At 46.1% G+C, this 22,301-nt stretch overlaps 1 protein-coding gene and 1 pseudogene across 1 annotated transcript in view; both read left to right on the top strand.

Annotated features, from left to right (window-relative positions):
- The window catches only part of LOC121835775, a 4,883-nt pseudogene extending 1,759 nt beyond the window's left edge, over positions 1–3,124 (top strand).
- The window catches only part of LOC8034871 (zinc finger protein 384), a 44,455-nt gene continuing 24,746 nt past the window's right edge, over positions 2,593–22,301 (top strand). The window contains exons 1-4 of the mRNA XM_029972739.4: positions 2,593–3,415; positions 10,601–10,823; positions 13,384–13,568; positions 17,613–17,763. Of these exons, the coding sequence (XP_029828599.3) occupies positions 3,344–3,415; positions 10,601–10,823; positions 13,384–13,568; positions 17,613–17,763 (631 nt within the window). The 5' untranslated portion in view covers positions 2,593–3,343. The remainder of the gene's footprint in view (positions 3,416–10,600; positions 10,824–13,383; positions 13,569–17,612; positions 17,764–22,301) is intronic.

Genomic DNA, 22,301 nt, shown 5'->3' with positions numbered 1-22,301 from the left:
ACCTTCAGTGCAGACGAAGTAATGGCCTGTCAAAGTTGACCAAAATCGACCTGAGTGACGAGTTTGACATTTTGTTTAGAAAACAATCAAACTATTTAGAGATATTTGAATACGTGAAGGTATTTTTATAGTACATATTAAACGAGAGATAAAAGTTAAAAGGGTGTAGAAAAAACACTATCGCCACCAGAGGGTGTCAAACACGCGACCTGCGACGGCAGGCAAAAGCACGAGTTCCTGCCACTGCGGCTTCTATATACGGCTCGTAACACGAGAACAAAAAATCTGGGGAACATGCAGTTTGCGCCCTCCTTCATTTGAGAAATACCCCCAAAACATATATTTTTTCGTGAAAATTAAAAACTGGACCCTTTCAGCCTGCCCGATATGGGAGGTTTCATCTCAAATCGGACAGACTAAAATGGTGTCTAATTTTTAATTTTCACGAAAAAAATATGTGTTTTGGGGGCATTTCTCAAATGAAGGAGAGCGCAAACCGCATGTTCCCTAGATTTTTTGTTCTTCAGTTACGAAGCGTAGAAGCCGCAGTGGCAGAAACTAGTGTTTTTGCCTGCCGCCGCAGGTCGCGTGTTTGACACCCTCTGCTGGCGCTAGTATTTTTCCCACACCTTTTTTACTTTTCTCTCTCGTTTAATAGGTACTATAAAGATACCTTCACGTACTCAAATATCTCTAGTAGTTTGATTGTTTTCTAAACAAAATGTCAAACTCGTCACTCAGGTCGATTTTTGGTCAACTTTGACACATCATTACATTGCCTGTACTTAAGGTACATTTTATTTCTTTAGCTCTTTAGAAAGACCTAGGCATGCCTAGTATAGATATAGTGATATCATTATCATATGCTGAGTAGCCGCTCCGCTACCTTCACGTAAACGTTGTGAAAAATAACAAATGTCTACACATTTCACGCGATAGCGGCACAAACAGAGGACATACAACCAAAATATTATACTTCTAGATTGTTTTTTTTTTTTGTAGTTGACTAATATGTCTAAAAGAATTTAAAAAAATAAAAATTTACAAAAATGGAGTTTTTGAGAAAATCGATTTCAAACTTTCAACATTTGTTACTTCTTACAACGTTTACGTGAAGGTAGCGGAGCGGCTAGTTGACATATCATAATGATATTATTATATCAAAATGGGCTTGCTTAGGGCTTTCTGTAGAGCCAAAGAAAGAAAATTTACCTTAAGTACAGACAAAGTAATGACCTGTCAAAGTTGACCAAGAAGCGACCGAAGTGACGAGTTTGACATGTGTTTTATTTAGAAAACAATCAGATTCCTAAAAATATTTGAATGCGTCAAGGTATCTTTATAATACCTATTAAATGAGGGGGAAAAGTTAAAAGGGTGTAGAAAAACACTAGCGCCAGCAGAGGGTGTCAAACACACGACCTGCGACGGCAGGCAAAAACACGAGTTTCTGCCAGTGCGGCTTCTAGGGCTCGTAACTCGAGAAGAAAAAATCTGGGCAAGATGCGGTTTGCGCCCTCCTTCATTTGAGAAATTCCCCCAAAACTTATATTTTTTTCGTGAAAATGAAAAATTAGACCCTTTTAGCCTGCCCGATTTGAGATGAAAACACCCAATTAGATGAGTGTCCGTGTTCCTTTGCGACAAGTTATGTTTTGGTGGAAGCCGCGCAGCCCTTTGGCGGCGCGGTTTGAGCTGGAGCTGTCAAACAGCGGTTGACTGACGACGATGACCAGGTCACGTGGGTCTCTTCTCAGCGCTTGATTGGTTGGCGTTAAATCGAAGTGCGGGAGAGGGGGTGACGCGGGCCGGGTAGCGACGAAGGTGAAGCTGCCAGGCAAATTTTTGAGCCGCCAAATAAACGCAACACAAAATCGAAGAGAAAAAAATAAAATATCAAAACAATCTAAACACACGCGCACACACACACACACACACACACACACACACACACACACACACGCACACGCACACACACACGCACGCACGCACGCGCGCGCGCGCGCGCACGCACGCACGCACGCACGCACGCACACACACACACACACACACACACACACACACACACACACACACACACACACACACACACACACACACACACACACACACACACACACACACACACACACACACACACACACACACACACACACACACACACACACACACACACACACACACGAAAAAAAATACGAAAGAAAAAGAAGACACGCTATTGGACAGGGGGTTGACGAAAGGAAATGAAGCAGCTTAAAAAAAAAAAAAAAAAGAACACGAAAAAGGCGCATGTGCAAAAAAAAATGTATATGACAATATAAAAGCAAACGTGACGCGTGTCTGCTGCTGCTGCTTAGGAAGGGAAGGCACCTCAGCCGAAAGTAAAAAGAAAAATCTAACACATAGGAGAGCGAGCGAGCGAGCGACAAAGAGAGAGAGAGAGAGAGAGAGAGAGAGACTACTCTTCGGTTTCGCGCTCCTCTCATGCGCTCTTTCCATTCACGTGTGTATATATATTTATTTTATTTTATTAGAAACTCTCCCGCTGGCCGGCTGCGTTTTATATTTTTTCGTTCTTTTGCTATCGCATCGAGTTCGCTTTTTAAACTCGTCTATTTTGTTTCTTCTGCTTATTTCCTTTCCCCCCCTACACTGTCGCTCTAATATATATTTTTTTCATTCCATGTAGTTTTCTATTTTTTGTTTTGTGAGCCTGTCTATTGCGTTAACGCGAACGAAGCTCGTCTGCTGCAGCGGCGGACGCGTTCCTCCCGCCTTTTCGCTCGCTTCTTTGTGCTGCTGCTGCCGTGTGCGTGCGTGTGTGTATACGCCGCGAAGGCGTCCCCTTTTTTGTTTTGGGTTTGCCGGAGCCAGCCAACAATACCGACGACCAGCAGCAGCAAGTAGGGTCCGGCGGTCCGTTCAGCGTACTGGGCCGCCGTACCGCAGGCTGGAGACCGCTTCATTTTTGAGTTGAACGTCCACCACCACCGCGCTTCTTCGCCGAAAGCTCCCAACAGCGCATGCCGCCCGCCTCCCACGTACCGTCGTCTGTTGTTGTGCCGCTCGCCGAATGCCTGTGTTGGCGAGTCGCTCGTGTGACGTTGTGTTCTGCGTCGTGTGATGGTGCGCTCTCGTCCTTCTTCTGAGAGGTGTTGATCGCGCGGTGCCGACGAAACAAGAGCCCGCGGTGGTGGCGAAGCGATGCGTCGCCGGCGAAGGGTGCCCTGAGCGGTCGTCGGACCTGTTACTGCGGTTGCGGCGGCTTCAGGGCTATGCCGTGTTTCTAAGCATCGTATGTGTCGGGAACTGAGGGCCCCGGCCGAGCCATCAAGACGCTTCGATGGTAGGAACGGTAGATGCGGTTATTGCGGTGGACGCCACCACCTCCGCCACCTCGGCGGCGGACGGCGAGGTGAGTTGTCTCTAACTGCCCGGCAATCTCGTGAAAAGCGTTATCGATTAGTTATATGTTCGTGTCCAAACAATATTCAACCGCATAAAAAGCAAAAAAAGTTGCGCGCGCGTTTTTTTTTTTTTAATTTTTGTTGACGCTATTTAATTTGACTTGCCACCACTACCAGATCGTTGCCCACTCTCGCCGATTTGTTGTGTTTGTTTGGATCTCTGGTTCATTTTACCGACGTTGATGATGATGATGATTAACGGTCTCAGCAGTCGCCATCTTGCGGCCTTCATTGAAGCTGGTAATTTTTCGCGGGACATTTGAACTGTAGCCCAAGCTCTGGAATACACTAGTTGGTCGACATCGGTTAATATAAACATGGGAAAATGGGACGCGTTCCCGGTAGTGGACGCCATTCATCCCGATGTATTCGTGGGCTTCGTCGACCACCTCATTGAGAATTTCTGAGAATCGCGTATAACTTTTGGATAAGAGAACGGTTTGTTCTCAAAACTTCGACATCTAGTCTGAACAGCGAGCTCCACATTCGGGCACAAATAAGCACTCGACAACGCATAAATAATTTTCGGAAAAAGGAAAACGTGGTTCGTTAGATAATACATGTTTATGTGTGACATCAGTGACGAAGACGTTGAAGCGAAGCGAGTAGATCTATTTTGACTCCTCGAAGCTCTGAAGACCCTACGAAGTCGCGAGCACGAAACACATTGTCAGCATTGCAGCCATGCGTAACTTTACAAGCTTCTCACAATATGTACTGTTACTATACATATACGCATATCAGGCACGTAGCCAGGGGAGGCGGGGGGGGGGGGGGGGGGGCATAAGGCCCGGCTTCCCCCCTCCCGAAATATTTCATTTTGCTGGGGCCTCCTATCGCCACAGAAATCAGACGGGAGTATTCACTAACGTAGCCAAATTTTTTTTTTTTTTGGAGGAGGGGGGGGGGGGGGGGGGGGGGTAAGGTAGTTGGAATGTTCATGTCTTATGGTGCTACGGCCTTTGGACACCGCCATCTTAATAATCTTTATTTTGTTGGGTGTCCAAAAACAGCACAAGGCCTAAATAGTGGTACACCGCTCGTCATCAAGGATAAATGCAGGCAACAAAACAAGGTCGTGACTATGTACAAATAATTGACTCAAGCCTATGTCGAAAAACAATCAGGTCGCTCCTGTTCCTGGTGTGGATAGATCGTCCGATTGTCAAGCATTGCTGAGGCCATGGGTACGCCTCAGCAATGTTTGACTGTCGGATGATTTATCCACACCAGCAGCAAAATTGGAACGGGGGGGGGGGGGGGGGGGAGAGAGAGAGAGAGAGAGAGAGAGAGAGAGAGAGCTCCAGGGGCTTCAGCCCCATAAGTTCCCCCCCGCCTTTCCCCTGCCTCCTGGCTACGCCACTGCTGGCGGCCATAGCATAGCTGTGTGCACGACTGCTGAGCACGTGCTGATAGCAAGCTTCCACAGTCCTTTTGCAACGTGTATTCCACACCATTAGGATTGCTAGTCTTACCGCCGAATTCAGAAACCTCACTCAAACTACACTCAAACTGAAGGGCCCTTCCACTTCCTCGAGGAAGGCGCGAGGGCCGGCGCTGGCGAGTCGCGAGGACGGATCCGCCGTCGCGATTGGCCAGCACCGGCCCTCGCGCCTTCCTCGAGGAAGTGGAGGGGCCCTTCAGTTTGAGTGTAGTTTGAGTGAGGTTTCTGAATTCGGCGGTTAGGGTCTTAGCAGCCTATTAATGTGAGCTCGTTCTGAGCATGCGCTCTAAAGAGCGCTCTCAAATATGGTGTCCTAAATTGTTCGCAGCAGCTTCGCGTTACTAGTGGGTGCTCGTACCCTCACGTCAGCACTGATTGAGCACGTACACGCAGGACCTGCAATCCGCAGCTTACCATCTACAAAAAGTTCCTACTTTTTATTAGGATATCGTTAGGCATTTATAAAATGTTTTTTGCGCCACTACCGGTCGACGACGAAAAAAAAGAAAGGCAAAAATCTTCGGCGCACGCGAATCACGGTGATTGCGTGCGTGGACGTTCGTTCCAGTGGGACCCTTCTCTTGTTCCGTAAAAAATAGAAAAAAAACTTCGTCGTATTTTTTTTTCTCCCCAATTTGAAGTGCATCGATTGGTGACAGCGGCTCTCCCCTGATCGCTGCAACGCCTACGGTAGGTTACTTACGCTGACTGTGTCCGAGTATTGGCAACATCAAACGGCTTGTTTGTCCTTCTCCGCCTGGCTGCCTGTAGACGAGTCATGTAACTTCATTGAGGACACCCACATGCCAGGATCCTCAGTGAAGTGATCTTCTTGGCCGAAAGATGGCGCTAACTTCACTTTTTGTTTAACGTGACATCACCAGCATCGTAGTACCTTATTTTTTTGTCGTTTTGCGCATCGACGTCACCCTTTCGCTCTAATCAATGTCGTCTTGTGGTGCAAGACACCCACTACTAAAGGTATGACGCGGCTCGGGATGTATTATGCCACGTTCGATCGTTTGTAAAGCCTCTAGTTAAAAAAACATCTCTAACCAGTTGCTAAAGAGTTATTTGACGAATTTGATACAACTATGGGCCCTCGCTACAGCCTGCCCCCCCTCCCTCCCCCAGCACGACCGGATTGTCACGGTACGCTCGTGCGAATTTTCAGAACTTCCGATTATCGCCTCAGATATAGTATCAGGCACCGAAGTGTTGAGAAGTTTCGCAATATTTCTTATGTTTGTGGTCTGTGCTTGTGGTTTGGATCTTCGTTCAGTAAGCTTCTCACCGCGCACTGGTGTGCTGCAGTGAAGAGACAACAGCGGAGTAGCCATCGCGATTGCGCTTATATTTTGCTTCGTAGCAGCTCATCCGCGTACGATGGATAAAGTACCCCTCCAAACACAAACGTCGAATGTATTAAAAAAAAATGAAAAAAAGTTTGGTTAGTGTTGAGGTAACAACTGTACGTTGCAACAAACATTTATTAATAAAACTCTAGCTACTATACATCATAACCTACAATATTCTGATGATATACTTTTCGAATTCGGGATTTAGCTGCGACACTTGGGTATTGCAAGATGGACTGCTTTATATATTTATATATTTTATTTTAAGTCTCGGTTATCTTGCACATTTATATGCGGTAATTTGTTTGATAGCACTTGCCGTTTTATGAGAGGCATTAAAACTTTAACAAAACAGCTATTTGGGTACTTAAAATTATTCTAACATTATTTCAGCGGAATATATCGTTTGGTTTACCTTTGATTCTGTGCCTAAAATAACTATTAACAGCAGTTCTTACTGTCCTTCACCAGTCAGCATCTTGTTGCCATGCCTGTTGCTCTACGCACAACCAAATAAGTATCTTTTTGTGTTTGAGGGAATCAAACTTTCCGTGCAGTCGACACAAACAGAAGGTTGCGCATAATTAAGGGATAGGGCAAAGGAAGCATATGCCTTCCAGTTGGACACTCCAATACACGATTTCCAACACGCAGTTGGAATGTCCGAATTCCTGCCGGAATTTAGACATTCCAGCAGCGGGAGCCATATCTTGCTCATGACGTCAATCGGGCTAAATTATCTGGCTCCTTTACTTGCCTTTGTTTGCAAGGTGTCGCGTTCCTCCGCTCAAAATTCGCATTGTAGCAGGGACCAAAAAACAAAAAGAGTGACCGCGGTTGGACATCTACCGCAAAGAAATCTCCGAGACGAGGATTATGACTGTCATCTTTCAGAAGATAGCTTCAAATCGCAGCACATGAGGCTTATCAGGGCAGGGTATCCCGTCGACCTTCTCCGATCTGTAATGGAAAGGATGATTCGCGGGCCTGATCGCCAGTCACCAGCCACAAAAAAGAAAGCCCGATTCGCCGTCATTCCTTACGTACACAATTCAGCCCACCGGATAAAATCCATTGCCTCAAAGTTCGACACGAATGTTGTCTTCTCGTGTCGCATGCGTCTTAAACAACTCTGTCAACAAGTAAACAACAACCGGATTCCGATTGGATGCACTGTCAAGCACGAAAAGAAATTCATTCCATGCAAAGAGAAGAAAGTTTACTCCATCCCCTTGAGCTGTGGCCATCAATACATAGGACAGACCGGCAGATGCACCAATCACAGACTCCGCGAACATCACAACGAAGTTTCTAAGGCCTCTCCAGATTCTTATCATCCCATAGTCATACATGCCCGTTCGTGTTTGCGTTGTCATCCCCTCTTTGATGGCACAAAAATCCTTGGGGGGCATGACAGCAGATTCGGCAGGGAAATCATAGAATCATTCGCCATGACCACAGCAAAAAACAACGTGTCAAACCCTTCCCTCCTGCTGACGAAAACTGAGGTTGAATTTTTAAAATCCGAGATAACCCTACCACCCTGACTTGCACTTCGCGTGTTTTATCTTTCCTTCTCGCCCCTTCTCTCCCCTACTCCTACTGGGTATAGTCGGCTGCTCGCTGTTGAAAGTTTACTCGTCTGTTGCTAGTTGAAATATGTAGTTGTGTTGTCCCTGTTTTAATTGTTTATTCTTTCTTCATCCATGACTTAAACCAACACGCTCTTCTACTAAGCAGAGGATGATGAGAATGTTGTGTTTTAAACTTAGCTGCATCATTAAGAGTTTGGAAATGAGACAGCCGGTGTCCGTTTCGCAGGAGCACTGCGAAGACCTCTATACTTTGTTTCAACTGAAGTCCAGACGCAGCCGACGCCAGGAGCCAATGGGACCAATAAAACGGGTTCCTATCATTTCGTCGAAACTCGTTTCGTGGATTTACGTTTCGTGGAAACACGTTTCATCGATACGATCGTTTCATCGTCAGTCGCTACGCGGATTGCACGCTGTAGGGACATTTCGTCACGCGTGCATCACTGGGGTGCCTTCTACCCCCCCCCCCCCCCCCCCCCACACACACACACACACGCACAAACACACACTTTTGAAAAAAAAAAAGAAAAAAAAAACCCGTCAAACTGTCGCCACCTGGTGCGCGCATTGTGACGGAGACGTGGAGGCCATCGAAGCAGTCGAAGCGTCATAGAATAAACTTAGGGACTTTCGGGGAAGCCAGTCTAGGTCACTGCAGCTCGATTGAGCCAGCAGGATCTACCTTCCTTGGTCGAGGGAACACCCACGCTCCTGTACCGGCGATTTCCGGCAATACCGATGACAACCCAGGAGGGAGAAGCGAGATGTCGCGGTGGTGTCGTCTGCCGCGTAGGCTCCTCGCTTTTTACCGCGCGAGTGGTCGTACTAGTTTTCGCCGAGGTCTTCTCTCGTCCCCAAGGCTGGCCTGATAGTTTGAGCGAGTTTCGCCACGTTTGGATGTCGTCGACGTCGTCCTTGGAGGGAGAGGAGGGGGAGACCCGACCGAGACAATCCGACGCCTGCCCCGTTCGCGCCATTTCGACACCAAAAGGCTGTGTCCAAATGCCGGCAGATCCATGCTGCTGCGTTGCGTCCACCCACGAGTCGCGGCCTCAGTGATTTCGGGGTGACCAAGGGTCCGCGATCGACATGGTTACCGCTAGCGCCGTTGGGACGTCGTGGGTGACGGTGGTGAAGCGGCCCGTTGCGATGACCACGGCTGGGACGGTCGCGGGTCCCAAGGGGTCCTGGCCCTCCTGACAAGCGGTCTTGAGCGTCCCTGAAGGCTGACCGGTTCGAATGGACGTTCTTCCGAAATTTGGGACTTGCGTGGTGCGGTACCCTGCATTTTATTTTCTGCTGGTGTTGGTGTGTTCCTTGCCCCCACGCGCTCGAGGATAACCCGAAGAGCGGGCTTAACGTCCGTGGGATTAGCAGGGGTTCAAGAAACGGGGACATGCCTTCAGTTAAAGGGTGTATATGGAGCATGCATGCTCCTATTATATGTGTGTCAGCTTGGCACTGGGGTACTTTTTCTTTTAGCTTTGCTACTTGATTTAATTGGTACTACAAGGGTTGTCTTAACCTAGGAATTGAAATAGAATGCAGTTTTTCGTATTCTCTTCCATTTAAGTTCTTACTACCAGCTTGTGCTACCTTTTTGCAGATTGTAGGACAGGGGCAGATACAAGTGTTTCCAGGAAGGGAGGGGAGAAGTCAGCATATCAGTTGTTAGAGAAACATCTGATATGCTGGCCTTTTCCCTGCCCTAAAATTTTACACATGCGGTATTCGAGAGGGGGTAGGTCAGGATATCTGGACCCCCCCTCTGAATCTGCCACTGACTGAGCACACAGTACCATAGAATACCAGGAAAGCACCCACCCCACTTTCCCTGAAAACTGGGTTTATCTAGCCATGGGCGCTTGTCTGGTCAAATTGGGCGCTTAACATATAATTTGCAGCATTCCCAAGTTTGGTAAATGTTAACAGTAGGAGCTTGAACAAAGTGGGCGCTTCCGCGGTATTTTATTTTTGGTGTTTTCTTGGGGGGGGGGGGGGCAGTTGCACACACATATGTTACATTCCAGGGGTAATGACAAATGTCAGTTTGTTGCAGTTGGGCATCCTTAGCTCCTTTAAAAGAAGAAAGCATAGATGTGTCGATTTTGTCAGGAATCCTTCTTTGCGGCCATATTTTTAGGTGCTCATAGACATGCGCTGCTGGTTCCTAGTGGTGCGGAGTAGATTATCTACACTGTCTTTTGACAGACTAGTTGACCAGCCTGACGTTCGAAAGTCTCCCGCAAGTTTGGGAGGGTCTCTACAAACTCTCATTTTGGGGGAGGGGTGTCGTATCTGATGCAGAGGAAACCAACTTGACAAAGCGTAAGCGTAACTCGGCATGTGCTGTAGGAAACAAAAACGCCCATTCTCCCAACCCGATTCATTTCCAGTCATTTTCCTCACTAAGAATAATGGTGTCCCTAAACAAGGAATTGAAACATGCGCCAACGATTGAATACTCGTGGCTTCTTGCAACATAATTTCTCTCTTTCTCGACGAGGCTACTCAACAAAACTGGAACAGTGGAAAGTCCAGTTGTGTCTTATCGGAACATGCAGTAGTTACGACTGATTTCACCAGCGCCAGAGCTATGGTGGGAAAGGTCTCGAACCGCCCTTCGAAATCAGTGGGGAATCCGAGACTCCAAGCTCCGCAAATGGGCCTTGTTGGAGGCCTCTTGCGGCACGTTTGACCGACGTGTGACCCCTTGTGTGTGTGATTCCTTACCAGGTGTTTGCACACAAGTCTGGGATGCAGCAGCACTCTCGGGAGGCGCACCGGGGGGAGCTGAAGCCGCACCAGTGTGGCCAGTGCCTCAAGTCCTTCTCGTCGACGCACCAGCTGGCGCAGCACGTGCGCATCCATACGGGGGAGAAGCCCTACAAGTGCTCGTACTGCGAGCGCCGCTTCAAGCAGCTCTCTCACGTCCAGCAGCATACGCGCCTGCACACGGGCAAGCACGGGCTCTCCCTTTTTTTCACTTCCACAATGCTGACAGTGGTGACATGCCTTTCGCCGTGCTGTCATCGAGCGCCATACTCCATTTAACTTTAAAGGCTGTTTCACACATTTGCATGTTAGTACGACCGAGTGCCTTGCGTTCCCTCGAAATCCGCTTAAAATGAGAGGACACATTGCCACCCTAGGTAAAAACGTCTGACTGGGACCAGTTGGTATCCCAACTGGGAATCGACTGGTCTATACTGGATTTCACTAGGAACCGATTGGGGCTCAAGTAGGATTGTCACGTAGCCTTGGAACATCCAAACTACATATTCATCTTTAAAATTTTTTATGTGTCATGTTTTTATGGTGGTTCCGAAATAATTCTGACTACGTTTTAAGTAAGGTTTTCTGTTTTCGGATGAATTTGAAAATCTGTGAAAAGACACTCGCCAGTGCAATTTTTGTTAATACAGGTATATTTGATTAGCTCCCACCTTCCATGTCATGATTTAAGAAAAAAAAAAAGAGGAAATTACAGTTTTGGGGAACTAAGCTTGTCGGAGCACAGGGCCAGTAGTCCTGAAAAATGTCACTTTAGTTTAATTTCAATTCTCCGATAATTGACAAAAGGGTATTCACCATTTATCTCGTTGAGGTTCGTTCAGGACAACAGGTCATTGTACTGCTCGGTCACGACAAAAGCCACCGTTCCGGTTTCCAGCTTGGATCATATTTTGTGTGCTTCTTAGAGAGAGGAGGAGTTGTGGTTTTCTAACAGTGAAAACTATGAACCGTAGAGATTTCATGAATGGGGAAGGGGCAGTTGAAGCTTCCAAATTACCAAATTACTTCCCTTACCACTCCTCCCCGAGCGGCTGCGGGGTGGGGTGATGGAATGGGGTGAAAACCAGCTTCCCAGTGACTGCCTCTGGTAGTTTAGGGATTCTAAAGTATGCACATTTATCGAAGCAACACTTGCTGGCAATTTTTCGTCCTGGAACAGACTAGTAGTGCCAACGGTAAGGGCGCCAGCCCCAATCCAGTCAAAGAAATATACAGGCTAATTATTCTGATTTGAGCGCACATTTATGCCTAAATACCACTTATTTTTGTTTTAAACTTAAAAAAGAAAAAGAGAACAACACAGCAAAATTAAACCCTGAATTTTGGAGAATTAGGATTCAAACAACAATAAACTCGGAAAAACAGAATTTTTGTTAAAAAATGAGCTCTGAAAAACACCCTGTGAATTTAAGAAAAAATTAACTCAGAAAATGCAGAACCCTAAGTGATCATTTCTCATATATGGCACATAAATTTTATCTTGCAACTTTAGTCGCTCACTGGTCAAGTGTAAAGTGGAAGCCCCTCTCACCTCTTTCCACTTTGGCCAATGGAACGCTGGAGAGGAGGTCGCTTCCTCCAGCATTTGCTCTGCTAAAGTGGAAAAAGGTGGGAGGAGCTTCCATTTTACACTTGACCATTGAGCGACTATAGCACTAAACTTTCAGTCTCTACTCAGTAGAGCTTCTTTTTTCACAAAGTAGCTGATCAGCATTCTCGCAGTGTCATCATTTTTTTTTTCTGCATTAATAAAAAAAATTTAATCAGGAGGACAATTTTGGTAACAATCATTGCTAAAAGCCAATAGCCACAAAATTTCCCTTTGGAACTTCGGTCTCTGTCTTACTTTTTTCTATTAATCAAATTAGGTTTTGCATAAGGATGTTTGGAGCTCTTTTTTGGTTAATAATAGGCCCCATCTAGGTTGGGTAAAAAAAATGACAACATGTCATTGTTTGCTTAATCTATGTAAAGTGACCCTATTCCTCGGGCCCCAAAGTGGCACGCGTATCAGGCGGGAGGGTGTCATTGTGTTGTGAGACTTGAAATACAACTTTTTATTATTTTGTATACACCGTGCACATTTTTCTTCCTTGCAGTTTGCATACTGTTTGGCATGCACATCTAATACATATTGTTGGAATATTTCTTTAGTAATAATGTATTTATTTTTATAGATACTATGTCCACAGCACTGTGAACTTGTCATGTGCAAATTAACCTTCAGCATCAGCATCGTCTCTGCCAAGCACATCTTCTTCCTTGATTAGAGAAAGCACCCTCTTACTGGTGTGAGCCTTTCGTTTAACCGCTTCTTTTATCTATTTGCGGTTTGGGAGAGCCGAAGCGGGACAAAACACCGTCCCACAAGCACGCTGGTGGGACAGCAGGACCACGGCAGGAAAGGCCCCGCCTAAATCAGGACGTCTGGTCTCTTTAATCTAGGTAGCCGAGAGATCTACAAATTGGCAGCAGTAATGTGTGGCATTCTAAACTTCTCTATTGTTGGGAATGCTACGTGATCACTGCTGAAAGTTCATTGCTAAAGGCAGAATATTTTGCGGACAAACCATGCTTGCATATGTATTGTATTGTGCCCAGCATTTTTTTTCTTCGATTTTTAGCTTTTTAAGTTATCTCCCACAGATGATGAGAACAGTCACGCGAAAGCGGCGTATCCGCACATACTATCACCTGCCCTCACGGTCGTCATTGCATTGCAGGGGAGCGTCCTTACAAGTGCCACCTGCCCGAGTGTGGCCGAGCCTTCATCCAGTTATCGAACCTGCAGCAGCATTTACGAAATCATGACAGCCAGATGGAACGTGCCAAGAGCCGACCCTTCCACTGCAACATTTGCGGCAAGGGCTTCGCGTCGGATAGCAGTCTGCGGACTCACAGATCCAAGGTGGGCCTTCCCCTTTTCCAGTTGCATCGGAACGGGGGCGGGGGGGGGCAATGCCCCCCTTCCCCCAGATAATTGAAAAATTTACTGTAAACGATACGAGGGAGGAGGCAGAAAATTGCTCCCACTCCCCCCCCCATCTCCCCAATAGTTCCGACGATGCTTCCCTCTTCCCTTCGTGGTTCGTTAGACCCTGGTCCAAGCACTAGTGCCGCTAACCCACTTCCTCGGAGAATAGACCCTTTTCAAAAGTGCCCGCCATCTAGTAGCTGCTTTAACAATTATCAAAGTCTAGCTGCCAGTGTTTGGCAACTCGGTCTAAGCGCGTGTCGGACTTGAAGGTGGCGTCGGTGTCCGGCGTGAACTCGGCTCGGCGCATATTGAGAATGAGCGCTGCGTCGTCAGTCGGCAAGCACTTGGATCCGGTCGTGTGCCTTCTCCCCACAAAATGCCGACTATCGACGTCGGTTGACGGGGGCCTTGGAAAAGGCTTATTATTCCTGCTGTTTACATGAAATAGACATGGATGGATAGATAAGGCTGAACTCTTAAAGGGGCCCTGCAATCATATTTAAGCGTCTACCTTTTATGCGGTTCCCACGTCTCTTGGGGTTCGGGCAAGCCAGCGGGCACGGAAAGAGTAGCTAAATATCAGTGCGCCATATTTTAACCGGACTACACGGAAACCTCCTCCACCGACGAGGGCGACCCGCGGTACCGAAAGCGCGCAAAATGTGACGTCTTTGGTCCTGGGCTTACTACTGGTCAGAGCCGCTAAAAACTTCTTTTTGGTCGAAATACAAAATATAAGTGGCGCGAACCGTTTCAGTTATTTATAGAAGTAGTTTTTGTTCACTATTATAGATGAAAAAAAAGAAAGAAATGCAGTTTATAAAGTACGGAAACAAGAAATGACCCGTCAACATACACGCCGCCAAGCGGTGGAAAAGGCGGCGCATACTAGAAAGGAGTAGTGGGATAAGGCGCCGACACGGAAAAATCCCGGATGTGCGCGGTGGCGCTGCAGTCGTATGGACAGGAGGATCCGACCGGCTCCGAGCGTTCCGAAGGCTTTCGGCGAGAGGCTTTGTCTTGCGGTTTGGCCGTTTCGCGGTATGGCAGCGCGAAGTGGCTCCCATTCTGAACTGATCTTTACCCCGTGTTTGCTGTCTTTTGTGGCCAATGAAGTGTCATGCCGAATTAGTGTTTAATCGCGCAGCAAACGCAATGAAAGCCGCTTTGGCTGCCCGCTGCATACAGCCTATAAAGAACATGCTTTAGTGGCGCCCTCTGGCGCCGTCGACACGGAGTGCGACAACCGTGAGCGCTCGATGAGCTCACTATTCCTCCTCTAGTTCACGGCCACTCAAGCCAGAACCTACGACGTCATGAAGGAGGTTATTTTTTGCTTGTTTTTGTAATTCTAAATTGCCTATAACTTTTAAAATAAAGCGAATTGTGCGAAAAGAAAAGTTTCACTAAGTTAATACATTCAGTGCGCTCAGGTTCGGTGCAAATTAAAGAACAGTAAAAAGTCCTTGCAGGGCCCCTCTAAATCATGCGCAGGCTCGGGCCACCTAGCCAAAACTTTTAATTTCATTAGTTATCCGATCTCCGATTTACAAAACATTAGAGTTGAGCCTTTTGATAGTATACTTCTAAAAAGTACAATTTGTGTGACGGTGGTGCCTTTTTGCAACCTGGTGAGCACACCTTCCACCCTACGGGTGGAAACGAAAATAATAACAAAACCTTATTTTTCTTCCGCCTGACACTTTTTTTTCCACTTTACGCCACCTGTCCGATAACCCGTGCTTGATGTCCTTCGCTTTCCCGCCTATTTTTCTGTCGCTGCTTCGAGAGCCCAATGCCTTTACTACACTTTTCAAAACTTCACACTTCACATTTTACAAAGGTCAGAACCATCGCATGGCCGTCACAGCAGCTCCAAAATCACGTTCTAAAGGTAGTGGTGGAACAACAGACTGACTTAAGTCACGGTCCCTCAACTCCGCGACTCAAAAGTGGCTCACGTGAGCCAATTTGTGGGAACCAGATCACCGCTGCCTGCTCTCTGCTCTCATCTATGCAATGTACCTTTGGAGTGTGTGGCTGCACCTTGGACAGTGTGGGCGGAGCAACTTTTGGGCCTATGGACCGAGTTGACTGCCTCTTCTTCCCACAAACCCTCGTTGACTGGAATGGCCTGCCTTCTCGTATTATAACCCCGGAGCACACCAGCATATTTTGTAGTGCCTTACGTTCCTGCTTCTATTAATATTAAGGTTGATTATGTGGTTAAAACATCTTCAGTTCTGTTTTTATTTGCAAACTCTCTGTGTGGGAGAATTGTGTGAGGGGTTGCACTCAGGTATTCTTGTACACATGAATTGTATGCGGTCTCCCTTTTGTTAATGTACAAAAGGTGGTAGATGGACGCATAAAAAAAGGAGTAAAGCCTCGCTGCCATGTTTTCATTGTTGACCATCAAAATACTAGTATGTGTTATAGGAAAGTGAACTTACATTTAAGAATAACTCGTTCCTGTACTGCTCCTGTACCAGAACGAGTTATTCTGTACTGCTCCTATTATGTTTTGTCGGATCGAGCAAGGGCCTACTCTACCTTCCACTTCTATGCTTTGAGACCTAACAAGTGCCCCATTTTTTTGCAATTATTTCCAACTTTTGCATTTGAACTTGCGAGTAGTATTTTATGATATGTGCATGTCACAGCTTGTTTCCGTGCATTTATTTTTTTAAAAGAGAGCATTTATGAAACTGATGTTTCTTTTTTTTTTTCGTCCCTACCTACCCTATACCCTAGTTCTCTCTCGAATGGATGATTACACCCTTTTATTGAACAAAAGACCTCTTTGTCAGGGTACAGATAATCTGCTTAGCCGCTGCTTGCTGGAGTTTGATTAAGTGAATTGTGGGCTTAAGCCTCAGAAGAATCAAAATTAAGCACAACAAAGATGAAACAAGAATTGGACTCGGTTTCTGTGGAGGAACGCCGTGACGCCTACGACTGGAACTTTTTTTATTTTATTTATCATACACAAACAGGTATTTCTGCCTTATTATACTTACAACAGCCAAATTATATCTCACCACAAAAAGATCATTCTTACAAAGTTCGACCATATATTGCCAAGACAAATCTTTCTAAACTCGAATTTTTTATGCATACTATATCAGAGCAGAATTTGTTACCAGCGGAAATGGTGTGCTATGAGAATGCCAATTAATTTTAGAATGCATTGTGCGCCGCCGCCCCCCCCCCCCCCCCCCCCCCCCCCCCCCCCAGAATAATTCCCGAAAGGTGCTGTGCGAGTTTTTCTTGCATGAAAAAGTCTTAAACAAAATAGGAAAAAAAAAAAAAACTGCAGCCAGTAAGCTTTTGTAAACTGCACACAACGCGCAGTGTTCTTGTGGTGTCTTAATCTTTTGGCTACCCATCGTGAGTGTCCTCGGGCCTTTCTAAGGACCATGAAGCCCACCCACAAGTCTAGCTTGTGTTTCAGTTTGAGAACTTACTTTGTGCACTTTCGGGCAAATGGCAGCTCCACCACTATTGCTCTGTCTTCCTCAGCTTATTTTGTTGTTTTCGAATGTTCACTGAGAGAGAAAGGCAGCATGGCCTCAATGCGGAAGTCCATTTTAGCTGATGGAGGAATGCAGAAACATTTATTTGAATGTGTCGAGTGCTCTAGCGTTGCCAATAGCATTGCCCTGTCCCATGGCCTTCGTGCACAACACTGCTCTCCTTTCCCCCCTGAGCCGACAGTGCAATGCAATCTACACGCTTGCCGAACCAATCAATTGCCCCCCTTTTATCCCCGTCCCTGCTCTCTGTATGTGCGTATCGCCGGGGGTGCAAGCCCTTGATGAAAGAGAGACGTACAACTAGTCTAACGAACCTGTTGTCTCCACCGCACTGTCAGCTTAGTGCTGAACGAAGTATACTAAGAAGCAGAAACCGCTTTTTGCGCCAGCGAGTGTTTCTTCTTCTGTCCGCTTAAAACCATGCCTCCTTTCTCCGCAGCAACACGCAGCGCTGATCGGAGGAGCGGCGTCGCAGTCTTGCCCGATCTGCCACAAGATCTGCGTCAACGCTGAAGCCCTGATGGAGCACATGCGCGCCAACCACAGGGAACTACAGACATCCTCGGCGGCCGCCACGGCTGCGACGCCAAGTAAGCGAAAGCAGCCACGCGCCCCACGCAAGGTCTTGCCTGTGCTACACCCACCGCCGCAGCAGCAGCAGCAGCTCACTCCTCAGCACCACCAACAGCTTCAGCAGCAGCACCAGCAGCTTCCCCTCGGCCTCTCGGCCAACAGCGTTACGATGGCCATGGCGGCAGGCCAAGCCGCCTTTCCGGTTCGCTCGCTGGTGGTGGCCAACGTGGCTGCGATGGGATTGGCCGCCACGCCTCTCTTGGGCAATGGTCTCTAAAACGGCGACGACCGTCTGTCCCTTGTTGGGTGTCTCTCTCTCGAGCACGCCGTTCGTTCCGTGTTTGAGGTTCGGCAGGGGGGACATGGCTTCTTGGGGTGTTTGAAGAGGACGGGAAAGGCTATTTTAGGTGTCCTTCTCTTTTGTATTTTGTTCGAACAAGCCTTTGCGTCTTTGGTGTGGAAGTGCGTTTCAATGACGCGGTGAAATATTGCAGCTGCTTTCAGTTATTTTCGTCATTTGGTCTGTAATTTTGACCATCTAAAGTTGACCCGTGTGCCATGCTCCCAACTCGGTATTTGAGGTGGAACCTTCTGTAGATTGCAGTTAGTGTATTAAATGTTTTATTTTTTATTTTATTTTATTGTTATTTTATTTAATGGTATCAGGAGAGGCCTCGTTTGAATATACTAATCTAATATGGTATCATATTTTGGATTATCCTAAGCTGATTTACACACTGCACCTAGTTCACTATCTGAGGTGGATTCTTCTATGTATCATACTTGGCTAATGTTTTTAAAATATTATTTTTGACAATTTATTGTAGCTTATCATTCTTGTGTTTTTAAACACTATTGAAAAAGCTCACTTTTAAATCTAATCTCAGAACAAATAATGAAATAGTGATTGGCATGTCAGCAGTATTAACAGTATTAGAAAACCAGATGTGTTTTTCTAAAAAAGGAGAGGTACACTTTTGACTTGGATCTTTAAATGTTTTAAAATAATTTTATCTTTGGGCAACCAGCTTCAAAAACGAATGTGGTGGTAAATCGTTGGTACACATGAGTACAGCAGAAAAATTGAAAGAGGCTGGTGATTCCCTTTTGTAGTCACTGCATTAAACCTATTAAGTGTATGCATCTCTTTTAGAATAATGTTTATCATTAGAACTTTTTTTTAGAGAGTTTTCTTGTTTCTCTTGCTACTACGGGCAACATAAATTGGAATTCATTTTATATCGTAATCCACGTTTATTCGCACCCAGTTACATTATGTCTTGTTCCTACTCTCAAAGCCAGAGAAAGGCAAGAAAAAGATGAAATGATCAATACTACAATGGTTATTTTCTTTCAATCTAATTGATTCTTGCAACATATTCAATTGTCGCCCGATCGTTCATCGTTCTGAGGATCAGAAGTCAGAGTCATGAATACCTCCATTCCCCCCTGCCGATCAACATCTAGTCTTATTAACCAGATCTCATAAGATACGGCTGGCAGCAAACTTTAATGCCATTTCTTAAAGCCGTAATCGAAGTCATGAAGCTCCGACAGGGATGTCAGTGTCGTGTCTTACGCTTTATATGCCATTAATTAAAGAGATGCACAGTGGCACTGTTCCGGACAAAGTACTTCCCACAAGGCCATGTGCAACGGCGTTGCTGAGAGTGGCACCCGACGGGAAAGGTTTGTCGGGGCCAGCGAACGTTTGTACGTGTTGGCCTCAGGCTGTTGGGACTCTGGAGGTTTTCACTTCCTCAAGCTATCTTCCGGTTATTGCTTTTGCAGGCTTACTCTTCTTTTTCTTGGAAAACACGCAATACCGTTTTTTTTGTTCGAAGTCGACTGAAGCTGGGTAGTTGCAACACTCGGTGATCCCGATGGAGCATGTTGTTCCTCTCTTCGTTAGACGCTGTGACACCGAGCAGTGGGAACTTTGAGTGTCTGGAAGTGTCTCAACCTAGAAATGAAATTTTCTAGAAGCAGACAGCATATACTTGCCACCTCTTTGAAATGCTTAGAAGAGAGAAGAAAGGTTTTGATTGACGACATGTCGACACACATGCACGAGGAGTTGTCGTCGTGGTTTGGAGGCGTTCTCCATGCCAAGGTTTGATACGGCTGAGAGGTGAGGTGCATTGGATTCTCTGTACGTCAGTTTTGCTGACTTCTCTCAGACAGTGTGCTAGTTTGACAGACACGCTTCAGTGCATGGTGCTGGGGACTCGCTCTCGCTCATGCTTGAAACGGCGATTACGAGAAGTTCTTGGCAAGCAGCGGTGCAGAAACAACTGCAGAATAGCCGTAAAGAGGATGACTGCAAGAACTGTTTTACAGTGATCAAGCTCTCTATCTGAAAATCTTGGGTAATATTTAAGATCGTCCAGCTGATCTGAAGAGTAAGGCAAGACATACTGACCTCACCAAGACTTTCGTAGAGAAACGTGCACCTCTATCTCCTCTCCACTCGGCCAAAAGCACCCTATCTCTCAAGTACCGTCACAGCTGTGTATGGTTAGGAAAACGACAAGCTTAGTTTGGAGGCCAGGCTACCCCAATAGCAACAGCTTGCATTGGGTGGACGGACGACTGCCACCACACCTTGAACTTTGACACTTATTGCTGGCCAGGAAAACCTTCTGGCCGGGCTCACGTATGCCTTTGGACTGCGTTCCTAAGGTTTGCTGCGACTTCATGATGCTGCTGACACGGATGCGATGACTGTCAAGCGAGACCCGCGAATGGAGCTCGATGAGAAGGCACTTTGTGCGCACTGGTTTCTGCAGTGCGCTGGACTTTGCTCCGCCGGATTGTGGCGGAGCACTGGAGCTGTCGCGTGACGACTTGCAATGGGGTCTGAACGACGCCCACCCTTCAAGGCGGGGTTTTCAACCCTTCGGGTTTTCTTGTACGTTTCCATTGTGTAAATCTTTCATAGAGGGTTTTTCCGAACCCCAGCAAGGCAGAGATGCCTTTTGTGTACCGTTTACACTGTTCCTATCGTCTCACTCAAGTTTTGGTTGCCATGTAAGGAGGGCATAGGTTTTGTTTATGTGTGAATATTACCTTAGCTGTGCTGCATACACTGCTATGTTATGTAAACGGTTCTGATTTTTCTGAGAAATCCAGGAAACATTTGACGAACACCATTGTTTAAATATTTTTACAATTCGGATCTATTAAAAAAACTCAACTTCTATGAATTTTTTTTTTTCAACTCCGCTTCTACTTGAAGTGCATTATGGCTGAAAATGAGGCCTGTCTTGGTTGGTGTGCAGTTATCTGGTGCAAAAAGGTCCTTTCACCCGTGACTTCCGGTATTGCGGCATTGAGCAACTGCTCACGAGAAGCTGTAACGAAGAAGCGATTCCGGAATTTCGATCTATTTGGGAAAGGGCTACTTGACATTTCAGGTGACAATGCCCAAAATTGGAGGATCTAGGCAACACCTAAATCACATGGAAGATCTCTAATAGCACAGCTTGGTTTGTTGCCCAATCAATGTGTAAAGACTAAGAGTATGTTCTTATTATTTTCTTTTCTGGGGCAAACAATCTTTTTAATCTGGAGTGTCCAATCAAAAATGACAAAGCCAAACACTTCCGAAGTCAGAACATGTAAGCTTAACAAAAAAAAAAAAAAAAAGAAACTTGAATTTCAGTTTTACTCAAGCAAAAATGTAGGAAAACTTGGAATCGCTAATAAAAGAATATACCTCCAACAAGCCCCTCCACGCTTTTCCCGAAAATTGATTTGGATAATGCAGAATTATACTTAGTCTATATCAATAGTTAACAGGAGTGGCACCAGGATTTATGTTGGAGCAGCGCCAGCAAAGACATCCTTTTATAGGAGGGCAGGCTTGACCAGTACATTATCCCACTTTAGCACATATGCTTACATCATAACAAATACAAGACTTGCCAAATTTGTCTATACCGGTGGTACCTATAGTTGAGCTTTATTGTGTTGTGCTTCCATGTCCAAAGGTAGCTTTGGACGCGGACATCCCCCGATACCAAGGAACGCATAGGACAGGCACAGGCAATTTCTCAAACACAGCTAATAGATTTATTGGTTTGATGTCCAGTGCGACCAACTAATCTTTTAGCTTTTCTTGAGATACTACCTGTGTTTGTCGTTCATACTTTCCACATGTTTTCATCACCAGCCTGACCCCTCGTTGTTATCTATTTTACTGCGACAGGATAATGTGCAAGTAAAATATGAAAAGGTTAGGTACACTGCGGGACACTGTTAGTGCGAACACGACATAGGTGCTTTTTTATACTTTACTTCAAAAAGATGTTGGCGGGTACCGAACTTCACCACTTACATTAGTGCCCTGAGTGAACACTTTCCACCAGTATAGCAGTCTTCTTGACGGCTTGTCGATTCTAAGAGAAAAACAGGAAAAAACGATGGTGGCTTGTTTCCTCTAACAGTGCTGTGCAGTCTACAGGTTTGACAGATGCTACTGCACTGTAACAATTCCCTGGTGCCATTCCTGGTGGGAAATGTGATCCAGTTAAATGTAGCATCATATTTTTCA

This window comes from Ixodes scapularis, unplaced genomic scaffold (assembly GCF_016920785.2).
Source record: "Ixodes scapularis isolate PalLabHiFi unplaced genomic scaffold, ASM1692078v2 PGA_scaffold1__304_contigs__length_218370807, whole genome shotgun sequence".
Lineage (NCBI taxonomy): Eukaryota > Metazoa > Arthropoda > Arachnida > Ixodida > Ixodidae > Ixodes > Ixodes scapularis.
This window is presented reverse-complemented; position numbering and strand designations above follow the sequence as displayed.